Below are 25,146 nucleotides of genomic sequence, written 5' to 3' on the forward strand. Positions count from 1 at the left end.
GAAAGAGCCGGACAAGACGCTGCATTCCTGCACACTGCACTTAGCACAGTTCACACAGACCTCGACCCACCTCCTTACCACTCCCCCCACCCCACCCCTCCTACCCAGCCTGAAAAGCACTTTCATTCTCTGACAATTAAATGCAAAATATTCTTCCCCCCTTACAAGAACCTGCAAGGACTATTTTGCTGGTGATAATTATTCGCAACAGGCAAACTTACAAGTCTGAGAACGGACGAAGAGGGAGAGGAAGGAGAGAAGCGCTTTGCGGGGAGAAGCGGCGGCTGACAGCCTCAGGGAGAGAGGATTCCACCGGCACGGGGACGGAGGGCAAGTGACAGATCGCTCCGGGCTACGACCGAGACCAGTCCCGCTTGCCATTTGTATTGTATCTGTCTGTCTCCCCGGGGGACGAAAGTTCTTCATGGCTCTCATCATGGAACCCGTTAGTAAATGGACCCCGAGCCAGGTGGTGGACTGGATGAAAGGTAAACTGCGCGTAACAAGTTGTCTGTGGTGACCAATTGGCTGCTTGCTCGGGCAGGGAGTGAGTTCGGAGCGGCGTTGTTGGGTCTCACAAACCCCTTTCCAACCCGCTGGAACAGAACTAGGTATATACTCTTCCATTTCAGGTCATTTGTAGATTTATTATTCGGAAGTTATAAGTGAGCATTGATTGTTTAGCAAAACCTCCAGAAGCGGATAGTGAATATTTGCTGGCAGGACTCCGGAGCCACGTTTTAGCTTGGGATATAACACTTGCTAGTTGCTGTTACCTGTTTTTTAAAAAATATAATTGAAGATTCTAATTGCGTGTGCATGATCGTTTGTTTTTATCGCTCCGTGGAGCTGCCTGCTTGTGTGATAACCATAGAAACGTGGTTTCACATTCGATAAGTGTATGAAGGAGAGAAAAGCTCTCTCGATAAACACTCAGATTTTCCCCCAAAATACTGTATCCATCGTCGGCATCAGGCTTAGAAAACTCAGCTCACACTTTCTCATGGAACGTGTGTCAACTTTTACTTATCAAATACGCCGTTTCTCCACGCGAATTTGCACAGAAATGCCACGTTAAGGAATATGAAAACGTTGTTTCCCTTGTGGGTCGTTGTTGACAGAAGATGCCAAAAAAATTGAGTTACATTTACACGCGTGTACGCTGGCGTTGCGATGTAGCTACTCCTACGAGAGAAGTGTTTCGTGAGTCGGCGGAGGTGGGTGGGTGGGGGATGTTGGTGGAGAAACGTCACCACTTTGGCTTAGTTTGTGGAACTCCCGCCTGTAGTGACAGTAGTTTAATTTATCCACACCAAAATCAAAATGCGATTGAGTTATATCCGCAATGACCCTCCTGCTCTGAATCGGAGAAGACTGTAAACGGCATCGGGAGACCCTCAGCGGTGTTTAGTGAGTCCTGGTTAACTAGTTGGAAGGAGGGATGATGTGTCAGTTTTATGTTTACCAGTAAATCTAGACATTTAAACGCAAATGGAGAAGCCCTGCTGCTACCTGCGTAGACTGACATTTCGCAGATGGGCATGCTGAGCAGATGGCAGCTGTGCATTCTGGCCCACCTGCTTCACGCTGGATTGAGTTACAGTACTTCCAATTGTACAGCAGAGGCACAGGCCATCGCACCCGGCGGATGCAGGTCCGTGCCTCTGTGGCCGGAACAAATCTCCCTCTCACCTAACTCCATGTCACCTCAAGACTCTCAGCAGACTGACAAGCACTGAATCCCGACAGAGTATAAATCAAAATAAACCAAGCGGTGAATGTAATGATGAAGTATTAAGTGATTATTAATTTAATTTGATCGTGCAATCCGTATTGTACAAATTGTTAAGCTAGATGCTCTCTGGCATTTAAAACAGAACACATTTTGATCCTATTTAAACCATTTATTCTCGCAGCAAAACGGGGTGTATACATTTAAACGGGAAATTTGCATGCGAATGGAAAGTCACGGCAAATAATCTGTCCACAATTTCCTGACAAATTTATAGGCATAGCATAGAATAATTTCAAGTTTGTGATCCAGGTGTAAGTTATAATTCTGCAACTTTATTCCTATCACTGGCATGTTGTTGATTTTCCCACAATCTCTGCCAAGTATTGAAGTTTTACTTTAGGGCTTTATGTGTACAGTGAGATTATTTCATCCCCTTGCAGTTTTTTCTTCTGAAGCAAAAGACTGGACTAAACAAATCAACAAACTAGTCAGCAGAGGAATACCTTGTAATCGGGTTAGTTTCAACCTGGGTTCTTATTTATAAAACTTCAGATTAAGAGTCAGTAGCCAGAGCACATGAACCTCACCAGGGGATCTATTCATTGTGCTTAACTCATGCAGCATCTTCAGTGGACTAGTTTTAGGGGTACAGTATTTCTTCCAACAGAGGGCATTTGGTTACATTTTACCTTGACCAATTATGCAAATTATTGAAATACAAATAATTTGGTTCTCAGCTGTCAGCAGGAGCGGCTGCTGGATATTTCGAGAATTTCTAATGGAGGGTTAGAGTTGAGCATTTTGCCTGTCAGCTTCCTTTACATTCTAATATGCTTACTTTGTGTTTCCAACATTTTCTGTTAAAGGCTTCAAATCCAAATGCTGAATTTTCCCTAATATATTCATTGCATTAAAAATAAAGTCACATACTTTTATAGCAGAATCAAGACCAATTTTGATAAAATATTCAATTGTCTTGAGTGAATATTTGACTGAGAAGTAAACCCGTCACATGAGGTCTCTTTCTGTTTAAACCATCTCGGAACATAGTTTCATGTGCCAAATAAGGTAGTTGTTCAGCCTACCTACTTCATCCTGGCTCTCAGAGCAACGTCATCAACATCCCCCCCCCCCCCCACTCCACACCCATTTCTCTCTCCTCCCACCTTGATTTCCCCTGCTGTCCACCCACACTTGTCATTTAGAGCGCGGTGTAGATAGAAACTGGAGCACAAGGGAGTATGCTAATTCCACATAGACAGCAGCAGAGGTCAGAAGTGAAACAAGGGTCACTGGAGCTATCAGCCACTGGTAGTTACAGAGATGACCGAGGGAAAATTTTTAGAAAGCTGAACATCTAATTTCCTTGTTGCACCGGGATTGCTTTCTGTGCCACTGTTAGAATGAGTGTAGTTCAGGTCATCCAGGTGACAACCGGGTTCCGTCCCTGCGAAGGTGCCTGTAGCTCTGTGGCAACTGGCAAATCCAACCTGCTAGTCTCCCAAATGCTTGTCCGTAAGTACAGTCCATATGGGAGTTTAGCATTTGTACATTGGGAGGAACTCGTGCAGTTTTAGACAACCAGAAAATCCTGTTGATGATTTAAAAATGCATTGGAGTAAGGGGATTGTTTCAGTCACTCAAAAAAGGATTAGGGTTCATATCTTCCAGCTTATTCCACCAATTAATTTATCAGCGATCCGTAATTTAACTAGCCACATAACCTTGAAGTCATACTCCCTAACATCTGCACCTAATAACAACTCATTTGTCTCACCTCATTATGATTGAGGAAACTATCGTAAATGACAGGATTTCTCCACTATATTTTGTATCTTGGAAGATAATTGAAGATCTAATTTCCAGGAAATAAAATGCAATCTTTAGCTGAGAACTGATGTTAAAATTAGAATTGCAAGTGGTTTTGTTATTAAGCAATTTGTTGGAGTGGAACCAGTAACAAGTATTTTTTTCTCAACAAAAGAATAATTTAGTTATGAATATTTTTGGGCACTGAACCAATAATTACTCATTACATGAAGCTTAATACACAATAAATTCCATTGATTTAAGTAACTTTCAGACAATATCTGGGTTCTAACAGCAAAAGAATTGATAAAATGCTGGAAGAATTCAACAGGTTAGGCAGCATCTGTGGAGGCGTTTTGTGTCAATCCAGGTGAAGAGACTCGATCTGCATTATTTTCTGTTTAATCCCCTCTACAGGAGCTACCTGACTTGTCAGTTCCTCCAACAGCTTGTTTTTGTGCTCCATATTTCTGCTTCTGCAATCTCTTGTGTCTCCATGTGAGTTTCAATAGATGTATTTGGATTGCTGATTTTATGTTTGCATCCTTGCTGACTTTGTTCAAAGAAAAATTGTTAATATTGAAAATGTATGCGTTTTCTGTTCTTGGATATCTTGAATCAATAACATTAGACGTGTTGAATCCCAAGAGTGCAAGTCATTGAACTATTGAATTTTGTTGGAAGTTGGGAGATGGCCTCCCATTTATCACTGAGCTATGCCGAGTTCAACTTGTTTTGTGGAGTGATGTGGAATAATTGTGGGGGTAAAACTGTGTGCTTGCTGCAATGCCAGCAGAGGCCTGGAGGATGTGAGATATCTTTGTAATTTTTTACAGCCCAAATGGGCAATAGAAAAGGATTGGAACAGCAGATTGTGATACTGAGTAGTCTAGATTGGAGCTTTTAGAAGCGAATTATTAGAATAAAGAACTGGAAACCCTTTGCAGTTTTCTAACCATTACAGTTGACATCAAGGTTCAATGTGTGCATCTTACAAAGTAATAGGAAGTGTGGGATATCATTACTTTGCAGTTTAAGAACTGAGTTCACACATTTATATTCTCACAGTATTGCTGTTTGCTTCTGCATTTTCAGTCCTTTTTATGAACTCACTTGTAAGTTTTAGTGAAATACTGCAGATTGTTGCCAGATGTTCTGGTTTTCAATTTGTTAAAAAAAAATTAAGCGGGTCATGAAGGATTTACTGTTAACAAATAATTTGCAATTTACTGGGAATGTGCAATGGATTTGAAATTTGTTTTTTAAGATGTCTAAAGACATTTCAAAGCTTTAAAGTAAAGCAAAAAAAAAAAACAGGTGGAAATACACAGCAGGTTAGACAGTGCCTGAGGAGAGATGCTGCCTGACATGCTGGAGATCTAAAGCATTTTATGTCTTATTTTAAGCTTACTGCATCTGCAGTGTTTTGGATGCAAATAATTTGATTTGGGGTAATGTTCCATAAAACTGAACTTTAGGAGGAGATGAGAAATACTACACACAAAATACTGGAGGAACTTGGCACCTATGGAACCTGCTGAGTTCCTCCAGCATTTTGTGTGTGTTGCTCTGGATTTCCCACATCTACAGAATCGCCTGTGTTTATCAATTTTGAAAAGGAGCTTTGTTATCCAATCCAAGTCATCATTCCCAGGTCCTCTCAAGGTAGAGGTTCTAACAGACTACTTAGGATATACTAGAATATAGTTTAATAGATTTATTTTGAATTGTTATTTTAGCTATGCATTACTTTAACTCAAAAGTCATAATGAAGTTTGCATGATTGTTATAGTTTGTGTTGAATAACATCTTTATTACATACCAAAATATTATTGCAAGAATTTGCCTACATTTTCAGTTGAGTAAACTTACTGCAATTACTTGGTATGTAATTAAGTTTGGAACTGAAAGTCTTCAATTGTACATTGATTTGGTTCAACCCATTGACATAATTCAACTCCACTTGATATATTATTCCTAAGAGACGAACTGCAGGAGATAGAAAAAGCATGCCAAAAGGGCAATGTTACAATAGTCATGGGGCATTTCAAGATGCAGGTAGATTGGGGAAAATCAGGTTGGTACTGGATCCCAGGAGAGGGTTTTCTAGAATGCCTGTGAGATGGCTTTGTATAATAGCCTGTGGTTGAGCCCACTAGGGGAAAAGCTATTCCGTTGCAATGAACTGGAATTGATCAGAGAGCTTAAGGAAAAAGAAACCTGAAGAGCAAGTGACCATAATGTGATAGAATTCGCACTGCAATTTGAGAAGGAAAAGCAAGTCCAATGTATCAGTATTACAGTACAGTAATGAGAATTATACAGGCATGAGAGAGGAGCTGGCCAAAATTGATTCAAAAGGAACAATAGACAATAGATGCAGGAGTAGGCCATTCAGCACTTCGAGCTGGCACCACCATTCACTATTGTCATGACTGATCATCCACAATCAGTACCCAGTTCCTGCCTTCTCCCCATATCCCTTGACTCTGCTACCTTTATGAGCTCTGTCTAACTCTTTCTTGAAACCATCCAGAGAATTGGCCTCCACTGCCTTCTGAGGCAGAGCATTCAACAGATCCAGAACTCTCTGGGTGAAAAAGTTTTTCTTCAACTCTGTACTAAATGGTCTACCCCTTATTCTTAAACTGTGGCCTCTGGTTCTGGACTCCCCCAACATCAGGAACATGTTTCATGCCTCTAGCGTGTCCAATCCCTTAATAATCTTATATGTTTCAATCAGATCCCCTCTCATCCTTCTAAATTCCAGTGTATAACACTGGCAAGGATGATGGCAGAGCAGCAATGGCTGCAGTTTCTGTAAGCAATTCAGGTGCAGGTTATATAAATCACAAAGAGGAAGAAGTATTCTAAAGCAAGATGACACAACCATGGCTAACAAGTTAGAAGTCAAAGCCAACATAAAAGCCAAAGAGAGGGCATATAATGGAGCAAAACTTAAGAGTGTTGCTACAGGATTAGAAGCTTTTAAAAAACAACAGAATGCAACTAAAAAAAATCATTAAGAAGCTAAAGATGGAATATGAAAGTAACCTAGCCAATAATATTAAAGAGGTTACCTGAAGTTTCTTCAGATACATAAAGTGTAATAGAGAGGCAAGAGTGGATTTTGGACTGTGGAGAATGATGCTGGAGAGGTAGTAATGGGGGATAAGGAAATGGCAGATGAACTGATTAGGTATTTTACATCAACCTTCAATGTGGAAGACATGAGCAGTATGGTGGAAATTTGAGAGAGTCAGGGGTCAGAGGTGTATGAAATTACCATTGCCAGAGAGAAGGTTCTTGGGGAAACTGAAAGGTCACCTGAGCCAGAACACCCCAGGGTTCTGAAAGAGGCGGATGAAGATATCGTGGAGGCATGAGTAATAATCTTTCAAAAATCACTGGATTCTGAAATGGTTCTGAAAGTCTGGAACATTGCAGATGACACTCAACCAAGAAGGGAGAGAGGCAGACGAATGGAAATTATAAGCCAGTTACCTTGATTTCAGTGGTTCAGAAGATGTTGGAGATGATTGATAATGATGTGGTTTCAGGGTACTTGGAGGCACGTGATAAAATAGGCCATAGTCAGCATGGTTTCCTCAAGGGAAAATTTTGCCTGTTGGTTCCTTGAATAAATAACAAGCAGGGTAGACAAAAAAGAATCAGTAGATTTCGTGCACTTGTATTTTCAGAAGGTCTTAGACAAGGTGCTGCACATGAGGCTGTTTAACAAGTTAAATGCCCATGGTGTTATAGGAAAGACAATAGCATGGATCCAGTGGCTGATTGGCAGGAGGCAAAGACTGTGAATAAGGGGAGCCTTTTCTGGTTGGCTGCCAGTGGTTAGTGGTGTTCCACAGTGGTCTGTGTCGGGACACTTCTTTTTATGTTATATGACTTGAATGGCAGAATTGATGGCTTTGTTGCAAAGTTTTCAGGTTATATGAAAATAGGTGGAGGGGTATGTAGTTTTGAGGAAGTATCAAGGCTGCAGAAGGACTTAGACAGGTAACGAGAATCAAAAAAGAAGTGGCAGTGTTGGGAAGTGTATGGTCATGCATTTTGGTAAAGAAATAAAAGTGTAGACATGTGAAGTTTTATAAAGCACTGATGAGGTCTCACTTGGAGAATTGTGAGCAGTTTGGGGGCCCTAATCTGAGAAAGGATGCGCTGGCATTGAGTGTTCGAAGGAGGTTCATGAAATGATCCTGGGAATGCAAGGCTTATATGAAGAGCGTTTGATGGCTCTAAGCCTTTACTCAATGGAATCCTGAAGAATGAGGGGTGACCTCGTTGAAATTATCAAATGTTGAGTGGCCTTGATAGAATGGATGTGGAGAGGATGTTTGCTATGGTGGGAGAGTCTAAGATCAGAGGACACTGCCTCAGAATAGAGGGCCATCCTTTTAGAACAGAAATGAAGAGGAATTTCTTTCTGAAAAGAGGATGCTGTCCAAGTTGCATGCCATCTTGGACAATGTCTCCCATCTGCTCCATAATGTATTGCTTAGGTACAGGAGTACATTCAGCCAGAGACTCATTCCACTGAGATGCAACACTGAGCGTCATAGGAAGTTTTTCCTGCTTGTGGCCATCAAACTTTACAACTCCTCCCCGAGCCAATAGGCTGGTTCTGGACTAATTTCCACTTGGCATAATTTACTTATTATTATTTAATATTTATGGTTTATATTGCTATATTTCTACACTATTTTTGGTTGGTGCGACTGTAAAGAAACCCAATTTCCCTCAGGATCAATAAAGTATGTCTGTCTGTCTGTCTAGTCAGAGAATGGTGAATCTATGGAATTCTTTGCCACAGGCGGCTGTGGAGGCTAAATTTTTAGATATATTTGAGGTTGATAGATTCTTGATTGGTCAGGGTATGAAGGGATACAGGGAGAAGGAAGGAGATTGGAACTGAGAGGAAAGCTGGATCAGCTATGGTGAAATGGCAGAGCAGACTCAATGGGCCAAATCTTATGGTCTTATTAATACAAGGTTCTGTAGTTTACAAATTAATCATGTTCTGTAAGCTGCACCATACTGATAACCCAATGAATTAAGAATTTGTCTTTTGGATGTAATTTTTCATTTAATTCCATCAATTTTCCAGCCATCGTTCTGGAATCTCAAGCATTCTGAATACATATTTGCAACAATACTGACAGCTTCACAATACTTCCTAAAAATTAACTCAGACTCTGTGATTTGATAAACATTTTCCATAATAACTATCAAAATTTATATATCTCACCAGATTGACAAAGTTTTGTCTTGTGTAGGAACATAATCCATTATGAACTGAGGTCTTGCTGTCGAAATAATGGAATTGTTCATGAACAGATTAAAGTTAAGGGAATACTTGATCTTTCTCAACAAACAAATATCTGCACTATGTTGGCTGGTTCTTGGTTCCTTTCTCAAAATTGCTGTTTCAGTGGTGGTACAGCTATTTACAAGTTAAGTCTTATTTTTAATGCAAGTTGTAAAATTGCAGTTAGAAAGATGTGCATTGCCAAATCTTCTGGAGGTGACAGCAAATCATTCATGCATGGCATACAATTCCGGCTCCATGTCAAAGATGAAGTAGAATCACTGCTTTCAGGCACTTAAATGTGTAACCTGATTATTGGAAAATCACGGCTGCTTTTGTAAATGCATTTGGCTCTGTAAATGGCCCTAGTGTTGTCACAATTATTGACCAGTCTACTTTGTAAAGCGATTACTTACATGTAACCATTACACATACTCAGTAAATCATGACACAGATCTTTATGTTTGATTATATTATGAATACAAAATGCTATTGTATGGTAGGAGGAATCTATTTTACCTATGCTTAGTGTTTGGTTTATCTCAATTGCAGAAAAATGTTGCCTTTAAAGTTTTGTTTTCAGAAATATATGTGTAAAATTGTGTGATTGTTACAAAATAAGGTGAAAGAAGGGGCTGCAGATCTACTGGGAAGTGGAAGTGTTCACAAACTCATGGCTGTAGTATCTCCATTGCTTCCTAGCAGAAAAGCAGAATGTCTCTTTGTAGATAGCTGCTGACAAGTCTACAGTAAAAATATTCATTGAGGTACACTTTGAGCACTTTATGTGTACTATTACACTGTTATTTCTGAAAATCTATGTCATTTTGAGGAATGGGAGTGACTGCTGTTTCTACAGTTATGAGGGAGTTTCAGGTCACTGTAACTGTTCTACATGGAAATTGATGGTAGGGAACTGCCAGGAAGTTAGTTTGGATTTGTTTAATGTTGCAAATGTATTCTGTTTCTACGTTTTAATACTGTTCCAACTGTTTAATTGTTTTATTTACTTTAAATGAATCTGGGGTATTTTTGTATGTCATCAGCATTCGTAATTCTTCATCGAGGACATGCTTAACTGGATCTCAAAAGTTTTTTTGTGGGTGAGACTGGTTCTGACCAACCTAATGAGCATAAGCACTTGCCACCCTGCAATGCTTTGTGGCTGAGCTTGGATTGAGGGAGGCTTGTTGCTGAACGAAACTTGCTGGTTTTGTTACATGTAGTAGAATTTTTGATTGAACTAGTTGCTTGCCCTTTTTATAGAAACAGTATGCAGCCCAGGGGAAAGTCAATTAACACATCACCATTTCTTAAATGCCAAGACTTAACCTAATCCAGTTAGATGGGACACAGTTCTTTCATTGCCTGCTGTATGGAACTGCTGTAAGCAGTCACAACCTAATTGCACATTGAAAACTGACATCAAATTGGCAGTTTCAGCCAAATTGATTGCAACTTTGCTAGATGCTGGAAGGAGGAAAGGGCACAGTGATATTACTAGAGAGCCAACTTCTGCTTGAAAACGTTTGGAAAGGGAAGTGAGATACTTGTGAGGCTGCTGATCCCAAATGTTCAATATGTTAGTAACAATGTGGGAATTACATGGGTACTTTATAAATCAAGGAGATTAGAGTACTTTACTGTGATAAAAGAGAGAGTTGCTGTGTTTAAAGGTATGGGGCATTTTGTTTTCCATTTGACTTTGTCTCTCTTGTTGCGATGGTAGCAAGCACTGACAAAGATTAGTAAAACTGACATAGCCCAAAAGGGAATGAATGGTAGAAACTGGTGAGTGGCTTCACACCCGGGCACAGCTAGCAGCCAGCAGCTGGAAAATGGGGATGGGTGGGTATTCAACGGATGAATGGAGAGAGGAATGACTCAGAGAGGGAGATAGTTCAGGGAAGTGGGGCAGTTATAGTGGATTAAAGGAAGAAACAAAGAAATGGGATGGAGAAGGAAAAGAATATGGATGGTGGGGAGATATGATGGAATTGTCAATGAAAGTGAGGGCATATCTGTATGTGTCTTTTACTGTATTGGTGCATGTGATCAGTGTGTGTGTGTGTATACGTGTATATATATATATAAATAGGTATATGTGGTTTATATGTTTGACGCATGTGTTCTGAGTGTGTAATGTAAGTGTGTGTGTGTGCGTGTATACATGGATTTAATAAGTTTTGTAAAAACAGCCTGGTTTCCACTTGTATTCTTGATGTTGAACTAAGATCTCGCTCTGCCCAAACTGAGTGATAACCAGTGTGCAGTCATCACCCCACATTTAAAGATTTAAAGATTTCACACAGACTGACATCCTCTGCTCTTCGGACCTGGAATAGAAGGAACCAAGTCAACCTCAGTCCTAACATGTATTCAATGAAGAGAAGAGTGTGAGGGGTTTGATTGTGTTCCTGACTGGATTTCAGTGAACTGTGCACAAATTGAAAACCCGAAAGCCCTTTTCAGGGGTCCTTTCAATTAATTCCTACTTCATGTCAGCCTTGGTACATTTCTCCTTGGCTTGTGATATTGAGGCCAATTGTAATGCACAGTCTGTCATCCTGGTTCAAGTTCAAATGTACATAAATAAGGTTGATGAGATTGACCCGTGGGGGATGATGATGTTGTGACACCCATAGAAGGGCAGGTAAGAGCCTGAAATATTTCCAGGTACAATGTGTACCAGAAAGTTTGGAAAAGGGAAGTGGCGGAATGAAACTGTTGCCGTACAGGAGGATGCCCAACAACAGTCAGAGGTAGAATCAGTCTGTTTAGGTTTGAGGAGATGTGACTCAGAATCAGAAACAGATTTATTGTCACTGACTTATGTTGTGAAGTTTGTTGTTTTGCGGCAGCAGTACAGAACAAGACGTGAAGACTACTGTGGCTTACAAAACAAATAATGTAAAAGACAAATAACGTGGTTTATGGACCTTTCTGAAATGTGACAGTTGAGGGAAGAAGCCGTTCTTCAAACACTGAGTGTGGTTTTCAAGCTCCTTACCTTCTCCCCGATGGTAGTAATGAGAAGAAGGCATGGACTGGATGCCGACGATCTTTAATGATGGTTGATGCCATTTTGAGGCACCGCTTCTTGAAGATGTCATTGATGGAGGAAGGGTTGTACCCATGATAGAACTGGCTGAGTCTTGAGGTTTGCCCATGTTGATTATCAGTGAGGAGGAGATGTTATTACTGATCTGCACTGACTGTACTGTCCTCAATAAGGCAGTATCCATCATTAAGAACCTTCAGCATCTTGGACATGCCCTCTTCCCATTACTACCATCGGGGAGAAGGTAAGGAGCTTGAAAACCACACTCAGTGTTTGAAGGTACAGGAGCCTGAAGATACACACACAGTGATTCAGGAACAGCCTCTTCCCCTGGACCATCCGATTTCCTTCTCCATCCCATTTCCTTGTTTCTTTCTTTAATCCACTATAACTGTTCCACTTCCCCGAACTGTCTCCCCATTCTCATTTCTCTCCCCATTCATCCCTTGAATACCCACCCATCCCCATTTTCCAGCTGCTGGTTGCTAGCTGTGCCCGGGTGTGAAGCCACTCACCAGTTCCTACCACTCATTCCCTTTTGGGCTATGTCAGTTTTACTAATCTTTGTCAGTGCTTGGTACCATCGCAACAAGAGAGACAAAGTCAAATGGAAAACAAAATGCCCCATACCTTTAAACACAGCAACTCTCTCTTTTATCACAGGAAAGCCCCTAATCTTCTTGATCTATAAAGGAACATTAACCCATAAACACTATCTCACTTTTTGCTCTGTTTTTGCACAACAAATTAACAAATTTTGCAACATGTTTGAGTGATAATAAACCTGATTCTGATTCAGACGAGGTTGAAAATAAGTGATGTTAAGGAGAAAACTTAGAGGATAAATTGTGGAGATCAATGATTTCAATACAGTATCCAACCTTAGAACAAAATAAAAATACCATAAGGGGCAAAGAAGTAGGTTGTTTGCAAAGTGTGTTCAGGAAATTTCCATAATCCACACATTTCTGGTCTAACAAGAAAGGCTGTGGTGCTGGACTTGAGTTGGGGAAATGAATTTGGTGAAGTGGAGCAAGAGTTTTGGGAGGAACATCCAGCAGAAATAAAAACATCTTATGGTCTGGATTGCTGTGGAAAAGGATGTTGACCATTCCAGGTTAAAGACTTGGAGAAGGGCTGACTTCATTGGATGAGAACTGATCTGCCGAGATAATAGGAATGAAAGTTTAGGAGCCAAAACTGTGAGAGAGATTTAAGTGTTTCAGCTACAGTTTTGGTACATTCCTGTGGAGAGGAAGAACAGTGAAATGAAACTTGCAACTCCTCCAAAAGCCAAAAAGATAGAAAGTATCTTTCTTTCTATGCTGCCACCAAGTTAACACATTTTACAACATATTGCATTGATATTAAACCCGATTCTGATTATATTCCGTACCTCAAATTTTTGGATGCAGCTCTGTGAAATTCACAAGGGCAGATTTCTTTAACCCGAATAGCCATAATACAGGGTTACCTGTACTGGAATGATTGGCTGCACTTAAAGTTCTTGCCTGTGATGCAGACGGAATGCACCCTGCATTGCGATGGGAAATAAGGGAGGGTATAGCAGAGCCACTGGCCATAGTCTTTGTAAATCTCTAGATTCATAGGGATGCCTGAGGGCTGGAAATTTGGGAGATTGTTACAGGTGTATGGATAAATTAAATTGATGTCAACTAGCCAGCTTAATCTCAAGGGTGAGGAGAATTTGACATACAACAATTAGGGATTGAGTAAGCAGCTGTGAGAATGAAATGAGGCAGAGTGGATTTGTTAAAGTTAAATCATGCCTAACACATTTGATAAGAATATTTTGATGAAAGAACAGAGAAGGGTCAATGAGGAAGACACTGTTGCTAGGTTACATATGGGCCTTCAAAAGGTGTTTGATAAAGAACCACAAAATAGGCATATCATTTAGACTGGAGCCTGTGGAATAAATGAAAGACTAGTTAGAAACTGGCGAGGAGACATGAAACGGAGTATTAAGAAAGGTGGATATTTGAACTGGAGGAAATCATACAGTGAAGTTCCTCAGGGATCTGTACCAGAATTATTGCTTTTCTTAATATACATAATTGACTTGGTTGTACAGCACACAGTTTCTGAATTGCAGATGGGAGCTTACTGAACAGTGAAGCAATCTGCTGGGAGGATGGGTGAACCATTAGCAGTCAAAGTATAATGCAGAGAAATATGAGGTGTCGCAGTTTGGAACAGGAAGAGGCAACAGAAAATAGACTGCAAGAGATACAAGAATGGAGGGATTTGAGAGTATATTGAGAATTTTGTACACTGTATTCAGCAACATGGAGAACAAGAATAAATAAATCATGATGAATCTCTATAAAACATCGGTATGGCCACTGTTGGATACTTTTTCCTGTTTTCTGTGGAGTTCTTTAAGATGTATATCGGCTTTAGAGAGGATGCAGAAGAGATATATGAGGTTATTCTGGTATGTGGGACTTTAGTCGTTTGAATTAATGGGGAAATGCTGTAATTGTTTTCCTTAGAAAAAATTTGATAGAAATAATTGAAGTCGTAAAAGGGAAAGCCTAATTGCTAAAGAGAGAGCTATTTCTGATTATGGTAGAGTCATGAACCAGAGGTGCAAATTGTAGGTGATTAACAAAAAAGCCAGAGGTGTCAAGGAGCATTTTCTGTGCAATGTGTGGTTAAGGTCTGGAATGCACTGTCAGGCTTAGTAGCACAGGCAAATTCATTTGTAGTGTTCAAAAGATAAGTAAACAGAAAAAAATTGCAGTCTTGAAAGAGAAGGTAGCTCGATGGCTTTTACTTACAGTACGCTGAATAGCCTCCTTCTGTGCTATGACCATTCTGTGATTCTGTAAAGTTCATAAATTCTGTGCAATTTGGGAAAGTATATATTCTGTATGAAAAAGCTGTGTTCCACATACCCCAGAGTATATTCAAGCATTCAGTTAATCTGCTAATATTTTCAAATTTTAATTGCATACCTTGGTTATTTGTCCACATTGAATTTTCTTCACCATTGCCCAATGATTGTCTGGTCCTGCATCTGGTGGGAAGAGGTCCATGCTGTGCATAAACCGTTATCCAGAGGTGAACTGGGTAGCAGTTTGGATTTCACGCTCGACATTACCCTTGTTTGAGCTCTTCATTTCAAAGTTTCTTCTGTCTACTGGTTCTATGAAGTTTGTGCATGATGTGTTCAAACAGGTTTCATCTGATGTTATTTGGTAATGTGCTGATTGGTCTGAGGGATGGTTGATATAGAGGAAAGGATAAAAGGTTTGTAATTAGTTTTTCTTTCTGGATCTGACCAGTGAATGTTCAGTGATGTCAGTGCCTGGCATGGCAATGACTACTTTCTACAATACACTATGCTGACTTACAGATATTAACCTACCAATGTGTTCTCAGCCCTGACTTCAGTGTGTACAGATGTGTGGAAGGACAGTGCACATGTAAGCTCGGGATTGGGAAAACATGGGTAGGTTAATATAATATAATATAAAAGATAAAAATGAAACTAACATAGAACTTGATATCTCCATGGAGCCTATATGTCATTGCAATTTGACTATCATTACCAGAGGTTCTAACGTTAACTATTTTCGATGCCTTTTTTTTTTGTTATCTGTGAGGGACATGTTCACTTGCAAGTAACAAGAGTGTTTCACATAGAACAGCATCAGGAAGTACCAAGGAATTTGCCCAAAGGATTAATGAAAGGGTTCAGAATTAGAGGAGCATTGATATCTTTGAAGATTGTAGAGCTGATAGAAATTACTGGGATAGGGAACCACAAAGCTATGAAGAAATTTAAGAACAAAAATGAAGTGTTTAAAATGGTGTTGCGTAACAGGAGATGGTCAGCAAAGACAGGATACAGATGAATGGGTCAGTGTGAATGAGAAGATCAGGAGCAAGTTTTGGATGACCATGTGACAGACCAGAGTGTCAGGGAGAGGCCAGATGTTTTTTTTAGAAATGCCAAGACAAAGAGATAGTAAAGACACGGGTGAGGCTTTCGCAATGGACAGAAAAGTAGAAATAACTGACTTTATTAATGGTAGGAATCCCTGGCCTTCATCTCACTTAAGACTGAGATAAGTTCCAGAGCTAGTGAGTGATCTGCCTCAGCTTCCAACAATAGCTCATCCAATCATAATTTTTCTTAATGAATCCAACAATGTAATTTTGAATCAATACTGTGTATGTAAGCTCAAGTTAAATTGTAATTGTATACCAAGTTAAACACAAATTATGGAATTTATAGCAGGTGGTTGAATATATTTAGTAACGCAGAAGATGTTTTATCACAGCTAAAATAATTAGAAAATTCTGGAAATATCTGTGCTACTGCAGAATTGCTTACATCATACATTCTGAGCAAGTTGTCAGTTCAGGTGGAAATATAGATTATTAAGTTTAAATCTCAAATTTTGTTGTTCTGAACTAAAGTTCAACAAAGTTTTTATGAGAGCCGGAAATACTTTTATGTTTTTTGGAGCTCAATTCCACACTAGTTTCTGCAAAATATTTTTTCTGCCTGTGCTCTGACCATCCATCATTTCAATAATACCAACTTTAATTTGTGCTGTTTTAAGATATCTGATCTATCAGGTAGATTTCTTAAAACACGAAGCAACTAAGCAACAAGAGATGAATTACTTAAGTGCTGCTTAGTAATGAGGAGAGCTGTAGGGTGTAGTCTTCATTCCTCCATTTAAATTTTTTCCTTTCTATTTAAAAATGTGAATTTTCTGCATGACATTCCTTTGTATGGAAAGATTATATTTGCATATTTATGCAATAAATACAATAGATATGTCATAACATTTTTATATAATGGAAGCCAATTTTATCCATTTATTTGCTGAATGTGGACATCTCCTGGAAGTCCAGAATTTGTTACCCAGCCCTAGTTGTGTTCAGTTGCAGTCTTTGTTGAAGAAATTCCAATACAGTTCCAGGATATAGTCCGAGAGATCATGTAATTTAGTGAACTGCTTTTCTAATTCAATTTACAATCCATCAAAACAGTTTTCATGAGGTACCATTTCTCACCACCCTTAAAATGCACTCTTAAATTTATTTAGTAGTGAACTCACAAATTCAGGAAAAATTGATAACACTATTTTATCCGTTAAAAAAGGTGCACTATAAACAATGTTGTCACATCATCTTTTAACATCCATCTCCTCTTGGCTTGAGAAGGTGGGCTGCTACTTCCCTCAATGTTCCTACAAAGTTATCTAAGGGGAGCTTCCAGGATAAATAGCCTGGTAACATTGACAGAAGGGTGTATATATTTCCAGGGTAACATGGCCTGTGATTTGGGGGTGTATTGGTGTGTTTCCTTGATATTTCTTGATGGTAAAAGTTATGGACAAGGAGGTCCATGAAATGAGGTGCTGTATTTTATCCTGTTGATCATTTATGCCAGAAGAACTGTGCATATTGACTCACTGGCTATTAAAGTCAATATGCACAGTTCTTCTGGTATAAACCTGAAGTAAAGAGTGGCATTTTCAGTCATAGTTTGTGTTGGCTGTCAATGTTGTTGCTGTTCATAATTAGTGAATATTCCATTATATTCTAGCATGATTGGATGTGTATGTTACTATTGGAGCCTTTTCAATTTGTGTACCAGTTAAACAATATTGATATTACCAGCCACTTTACCATCAGGGGAAATTGTAAATTGAGGTAAGGATACTGATCCCCATGGAATAATCAATAGCTGTATTCTGAACCCGCACAAAGCCTTTGTTCATGAGCTGTCAATACCACGGATATTGGAGTGTATGGAGAACATCTATAAACAGTCTATAATTTGAATGAAGGATCATGGTATGGAAGGATGGAGGTGGGGTGCAGTGGGATGGGAGAACATGGAGTGTGTTAGCTCCCGGGTGATGTCCAGTTTGAATGGCATGATAGTTAGTAGAGATGATTAGGGATTTGGAGATGTCTGGGAAAGGGGGTGGAATCAATAAGAATTAGGAACATCGCATTGATAGTGAAGGGACTGTGGCCTACTCAGTTGTGGGGTTAAATTTAGTTCAAGTCTGTCCTGAGACTTATTGGCTCTTCAGGCCGGTGCTTATGCCAATTTCCATGGCGTGAAGTGACTGAGAGTACGAGACTCTTCCCCCCCCCCCGGATAGGACGCCAGTCTATCACGAGGTTAACCCCCAGCATTTTGCCGGTACCCATTTTCAGCTGGGCGGACTGGAGCAATGTGTGGTTAAGTGCCTTGCTCAAGGACACAACGGGCTGACTCAGTGTGGGGTTCCATGTCATTTGTTAGGGGAGATGCTTAGGGATTGTCTCGGAAAGGGGGGTAGAATCAGCAAGAATTGGGAACATCATACTGGTAGTGAAGGGACTGAGGCCTACACAGTGTTGGAGCTCCATGTCATTTGTAAGCCTTACATAGGGAACAATTTTGTCCCAATGCCACAAGAGTGAATATTGTAAAATAGTCCTGTGCATGCCCAGTTTAACCACAGAGATCCTGAAACAAAAATTCAGCATGTGCTCTTGACTATCAGATTTTAGATGAAATCCCATCAAACAGCAGACAAACAAACTGTTCTCCACCACAGAATTTCTAGGGCAACCTATTCAGAACTGATGCTGCAAGAGGGAAATGTCAATGTAGGGGGCATTTTGGAGAAGAGGGGCTCAATGGCAGAAGTATTTAACCTAATGAGTGGTAAGCTTGAATTAAAAAGTAATACTTTCTTTGTCAATGATTTCTTCCTCCATCATAGGCCATGTTGAATAGAAAAGTCAAGAAATCTTGAACAGACAGTCATAGTCAAAGTAAATTTATTTTCAAAGTACCTTGAGATTAATTTTCTTGCAGGCATTCACAATAGAACAAAGAAATACAATAGAATTAATCTAAAACTTGCAGGCATTCACAATAGAACAAAGAAATACAATAGAATTAATCTAAAACTTGCAGGCATTCACAATAGAACAAAGAAATACAATAGAATTAATCTAAAACTCCACACAAAGACTGACGAGCAATCAATGTGCAAATGATAAACTATGCAAATGCAAAAGAAAACAAATACTACTGCTACTGAATAAATAATACTGGCAGCATGAGTTCCAGAGTCCTTCAAAGTTAGGTTGTAGAATCAGTTTGTTGTTGAAGAGAGTTAAGTTATCCGTCCTAGTTCAGGAGCTTGATGGTTGAAGGGTGATATCTGCTCCTGAATCTGGTGATGTGGGATCTAAGGCTCTTGTACCTCCTTCCTAATGATAGTGGTGAGAAGAGAGCATGGCCTGGATGGTGGGGGTCCTTAATGATAGATGGTGCTTTTTTTTGGTGGCAGTACTCCTTGTAGACTTGCTCAAAGGTGAAGAGAGCTTTTCCTGTAATGCATCCAGTTAGGATGCTCTCTGCTGTGCATCTATAGAAGTTTGTCAAAGTTTTAGATATCATGTCAAATCTGTGCAAATTTTAAGAAAGTAGAGACGCTGCTGTGCGTTTTTTGTAATGCCACTTACGTGCTGGTCCCAGGACATATCCTCTGAAATGTTAACACCAGGGAATTTAAAGTTACTTACCATCTCTACCTCTGATCCCCTAGTGAGGACTGGCTCATGAACCGCTGCTTTCTTCCTCCTATGGACAATAAACCGCTGTTTGGTTTTGCTGACAATGAGTGTGAAGTTATCCTGGCACCATTCAACCAGATTTCCAATCTCCCTTCAATAGGCTGATTCACCACCATCTTTGATTTGGCCGAAGACAACAAGCTTAAATATGGCATTGGAGCTCTACTTGGCCTAATTGTCACCAGTATAAAGTGAGTAGAGCAGGGTGCTAAGCATACAGCCTTGTATACTTGTGCTGAGGATGATTGTGTACTAGCTGGAGTTTCACAGTCAGTTTAGAGCTCCACGTTGTCTCATGTTATTAACGCAGCAATGAGGAAGCTTCTGAGTACAAACCTCTGGTTTCTCAAATGTCTGATCTCAGTCAAAGTATTAGTAGGCTTGCTGTTCCTACCGCAAACTGTAGGGAGAGAAATAATTCTGCAAGGTCTCTCTCTGACTGTCAGGTTTGAATCACTGATGAATAGTAGTAATTGTATGTTTTAAAGGGAAAGATTTTACATTTTGGGATTTGGCACCTGAGATTAGAAATAGTTTTGCATCTTGCAAAATATCATGCTAGATTGAATGGCTAGTTACTAAAAATATTTGGGGAAAAAGCCAAATACTTTGTCATAAAATTCTAATAACCTAAAGATCTGGGACTGTGTGATTTTGGTGGTGCTGGACTGGCAGATATCCAAACTTGGTTGTTACTCTTCATTAATGCATCAAACGACTTTTAATTCATCTTTATTGGATGCCTTGAATAAATCAGAATCAAATATATTATCTCTGACTTGTATGACATTGTCATTTAAGCAGTGCAGTGCGAAGATATAAAACTATTATAAATTACAGAAACAAATGGTGCAAAGAAAAGGAATAATGAAGTAGGATGCATGGCGCTTCATGGACCATTCAGAAATCTGATGGCAGAAGAGAAACTCTTTCTGAATGGTTGAGTGAAGCTCCTATACCACCTCTCTGATGGTAGTAATGAGAAGAAGGCATGTCCTGGGGAGTGAGGGGCCATTGTGATGGATGCCACCTCCTTAAGAGACAGATCGCTTGAGGAGCCCTTGTTGGTGGGGAGGGTTGTGCCCATGATGGAACTGATGGAACGCTCCTGTGACCCTGTGCACTTGAGTCGCCGTTGCCAAGTCCAGCTTGTGATGCAGTCACTCAGAGTGCTCTACGTGTATGTCCATACAGTAGTATCAACAACTTTTCAGTGAAGTAGTTGAGTTTAGGCAGCATGTGGAAATAAAACAGTGTGAGTTTAAAAACAGCATGGGAATAGGTCTTGTTATAGTTACAGGGATCGTGAGTTTAAAAACAGGTGAAAATTAGCTCCTGGAGTGTTTTAAAGGAGTGAGGGAGCTGGGTCCCAGTGAGTTTAAAGGCAGTGTAGAAACATCACCAAATAAGTTAGATGTTGAACCACTGGGATTTTCAAACAATTGGAAAGCAGATATTGGAGTTTTAATGTTCCTTTATTGCATGAGAAAATTACTGAGCAGTCAAACATTGTCAAGCAATTTCTACACATTCACTTGTGCTTTGCACTGGGAGGTTGCCTTATCAAATTTTGGACTCAAGGCAGTGATTTTGAGGTGGAGAGTAGAGGTGGTAGTCTCTGACGTATTTAGAAACTGTTCACTCCAGCATGGTGGTGTTTGTAGCACACACAAGTGCATGTGACTGACACTAGTCAGTAACTGTACGGCAACAGTTTCCTGTCCTAGTTAAGTGGCATAGTGTCCTAAATCAATAAAGGGAATCACAGCCATTTTCTTGATTAGTTTTTGTTCTTTAAGGGTTGTCCCAAATGAGCAGATGCCCCAATTAATTGATGGTCCGATTATCAAGAGGTGTGTGTGTGTGTGTGTCTATATCTGTGTCTATAACAGATAATGTATCTGTTCATCTGTGTATGTATAATAGCTCCTATACTCTTGACTCAGTACCTCCTTGTGCAACTGAATCCTCGATTTCCTCACATGCAGACCCCAGTCAGTTCGGATTGGCAACAACATCTCCTCCACAGCTTCCATCAGCACAGTTGCACCACATGGCTGTGTGCTTATCCCCCTACTCTGTTCGCTTTGAACTTAAGATTGTGCGGCTAAACACAACTCCAATGCCAAAGTCAAGTTTGCTGGTGATGCCACTATTGTAGGCTGAACCAAACGTGATAATGAATCAGCATATGGGAGGGGGACTGAAAATCCGGCTGAGTGCTGCCTGAACAACAACCTCTCACTCAATGTCAGCAATAACAAGGAGCTGATTATTGAATTCAGGAGAAGGAGACCAGAGGCCCATGAGCATGTCCTCATTGAATGATGAGGGGTGGAGAGCATCAACAACTTTGAATTTCTTAGTGTCATTACATCAGAGGGTCTGTCCTGGGCCCAGCGCAGAAGCACAATTACGAAGAAAGCATGATAGCGCCTTTACTTCCTTAGCAGCTTGTGGAAATTTGGCATCACATCTGAAACCTTGTCAAACTTCTATAGATGTGTAGTGGAGAGTATATTGACTGGCTATATCACTGCCTGGTCTGGAAACACCAATGCACTTGAATGGAAAATCCTATAAAAAGTAGTGGATACAACCCAGTCCATCATGGGTAAAGGTTTCCACACCACTGAGCAGATCTGCGTCAAAGGTCTGTCGAAGGAAAGCAGCATCCATCGTCGGGGACCCCCTTTTCTTACTGCTGTCATCAGGAAAAAGGTACAGGAGCCTCAGGACTCACACCATCAGGTTCAGGAACTGTTATTACCTCTTAATTATAAGGCTCTTGAACCAATGGGGATAACTTCACTCAACTTCAATTGCCCTATCACTGAAATGTTCCCACTGTTTCACTTTCCATGTCTCTTCATCTCATGGTCTCTGTATTTATTGCTAATTTATTTGTTATTATTATTTCTTACTTCTTGTGTTTGCAGTTTGTTGCCTTTTGCACACTGGTTGGATGTCCAGGTTGGTGCAGTCTTTCGTTGATTCTGGTTTGGTTATTATTCTGTAGATTTATTGAGTATACGCACAAGGAAATGAATCTCCGGGTTGTATATGGTGACATGTATGTACTTTGGTAAGCCAGCCAGTGATGTAGTGGCTTCCGGACAGGACTTCCAAGGCAAGTGGTTCCAGCTGTGAATTTTCCATCCATGCTGGGATGAGTATTGAGCTAGCAACATGGCCTCGTAAAAAAAAACAGACAAATGCTAAAGAAAAGGCGAGGTTGCCACCCATTGTGCCACAAAGCACAAAGAGAATCAAACAATATTTATAATATATATAAGTATGTAGATACAGATGCAGATATATATTCTATTGTATACACATTTATTCATTTTTGTTTCTTTTTTATCTGATCGGTTAAGTTAATCATATAATTATATAATATTTTTGTGAATGTGATGTGTGAGCTATAAATGCAACAGTAGAATGGACTGCATGTTTTGCATTTTGAAGTGTTGTAAGCACAATACAATCCACTTAATGCAGACCTTTTAATTACGTGGTTGCCATGGATTTGCATTCAGAATAGAATCACAGATGCAACAAAATAACACTTCCATGCCTTTTGGCTTTTAGCTGTCTCCTTTAAATGCGATCACTGTACATAAACAGTAAAAATAATCAGTGCAATTTGCATCACAGTAGGAAACTTATTTTAATAAAATAAAGCAAGTACTGTTAGTTACAGAATTAGTGAGAAATAATTCAATCTTAAAAGCAACTGTATAATTTGTTGTTAGATATGCTCTCATATTTTAAATCTTTTGAGTTAATTGAAGCTTGTCTGTTGTGAATATGCAGCCACTGCATGACTCATTTATCATCTGTGAAGTGTATTTGCATAATTCTTTAAACATTGGTGTGTGTGATGCTCTCCTGCCTTTAATGACTGTAGTGAGATGCATAGAGGCCTATTTCCAATTATAATCACTGGATAGTTTATTTCCTGGCTACATTAATGAATTCTGAAAGCAAAATTGGTGCTAATGAAAGAATTCACAGAAATGAGTAATATAAGACTTAAAGGGCAAAATTAACCATGTTAGAAGGTTTGAATGGGGGCAGAAATAAAACAAATAAAATGAAAATTATAAAGTGAGGAACGTCTGAGTCAGTGATTGATCTTTTTTCCGATGGAAGTACGGGAACTTTGTAAAGAAATGGGAATTCTTGAAACCTTGGAGGCAGTTTATATTTGCTGATGTCACATTGTGATAGACTTTGTAATTTTAAAATGTGTATTTTACAGTGAAAAATATGAATGAAACCATGGAGTACAAAAATATAATGTGTGGTTTGTTCAATTATTATATTGTGGCTGTCTTTCCTGTTTTAATTCATTTGAGTTTGATAGGCCAAATTGTTGGACTTGCATTAATTCTCCTAGTGCCTGCACTGTCACTGTGGCCTCCTGTGCCCATGCTTAAGCTGAGCTGGATGTTAAGGACAGTCCTGTTGGTCCTCCAATTCCCAGATTTCAGTGGTGTGAGTAAGGTCAACGACTTGTAAAAGGAGATTTTTCCCCTGAAGTGTATCAAACAGTCTTTGACAATGCTGGGGACAAAGTCTTGAAATTCTTCCATACTCTTAAGTGTTTTAACAGATGTAATTAAAGTAAATAATGGAAAAAAGAAAGATCTGAAAATAAATTGGGAATTAATAAAGTTAACTAAATGCTATTAATTAGATATATTAAAAGGAAGTCATTTAATTTGACTGTGTTCTTCTTTCTCTCCTAATCCTTGGCTCCACAATCCCCTTTGACATGAATGGGTTTTACATTCTGAGTGTGGTCTGGATGTGAGAGGTGGTGTTTTCCCCAGTGTGGAGTCTAGCAATGGGATGAACTGATGAAGTTGTCCATTCAAATCTTTAAATTCTAGACCTTTACACTGGACAGGGCTTGTGCAAACGCCCAGGAGTTGTAGCAACTTCAGACAGAACCATTAGCTGATCCAAAAGCCATGCTAAGTTCTCCACCTGATCCACATGATAAGTAGACTACTGGTTTTGTCATGTGTAATCAAAAGACCCAAAATAAATATTTCATTATTAAATTAGTGTACTAACTAGCTCAAAATAACTAATTTGTGGGGATTGTTATAAATCTCATGAACATTGCTTTCAGCTTGGGGTACCTTCTGAAAGCCGACAGTGTAATACAGCCTTATTACTATACATAACTATTGCCACTCAATGTTATTGTAGTAGTTGGAGGTAGCCTATCACAGCTCAAATCTACAACCTCAGACATTACATTAATACCTGTGAAACGGTGAAATTCTTGTACATGTTTGGACCCAAATATGATGTAGTTCATGAAAGTCTCCAGAGACATTTTAATTGCGTGCTTTAATAATTTAATTTGTTTTTATTTATAAGCAAAGGCAATTTGCAAAACTTAATTACCCTTTGGTGGTGAAGTAATATACAGCGCCTTGTTCCTTTCAATTGAGATTTAAGGTTTTATTATGAAATGATTAGAACCTGTTTATTTCAATTGGAAGTGTGGTAATTTTCATGAATGATCTTGCCTTTTATTGGTGTAATTATGGAATCTGTAATAAA

The 25,146-nt window shown here is 39.5% G+C and overlaps 1 protein-coding gene across 1 annotated transcript in view; it reads left to right on the plus strand.

The window, feature by feature from the left end:
• Positions 1 to 391: 391 nt before the first annotated feature.
• The window catches only part of cnksr2a (connector enhancer of kinase suppressor of Ras 2a), a 579,374-nt gene continuing 554,619 nt past the window's right edge, over positions 392 to 25,146 (plus strand). Inside the window, exon 1 of the mRNA XM_059968066.1 lies at positions 392 to 488. Within this exon, the coding sequence (XP_059824049.1) occupies positions 425 to 488 (64 nt within the window). The 5' untranslated portion in view covers positions 392 to 424. The remainder of the gene's footprint in view (positions 489 to 25,146) is intronic.

The sequence above is a fragment of the Hypanus sabinus genome, chromosome 4 (assembly GCF_030144855.1).
Source record: "Hypanus sabinus isolate sHypSab1 chromosome 4, sHypSab1.hap1, whole genome shotgun sequence".
Classification (NCBI taxonomy): Eukaryota; Metazoa; Chordata; class Chondrichthyes; order Myliobatiformes; family Dasyatidae; genus Hypanus; species Hypanus sabinus.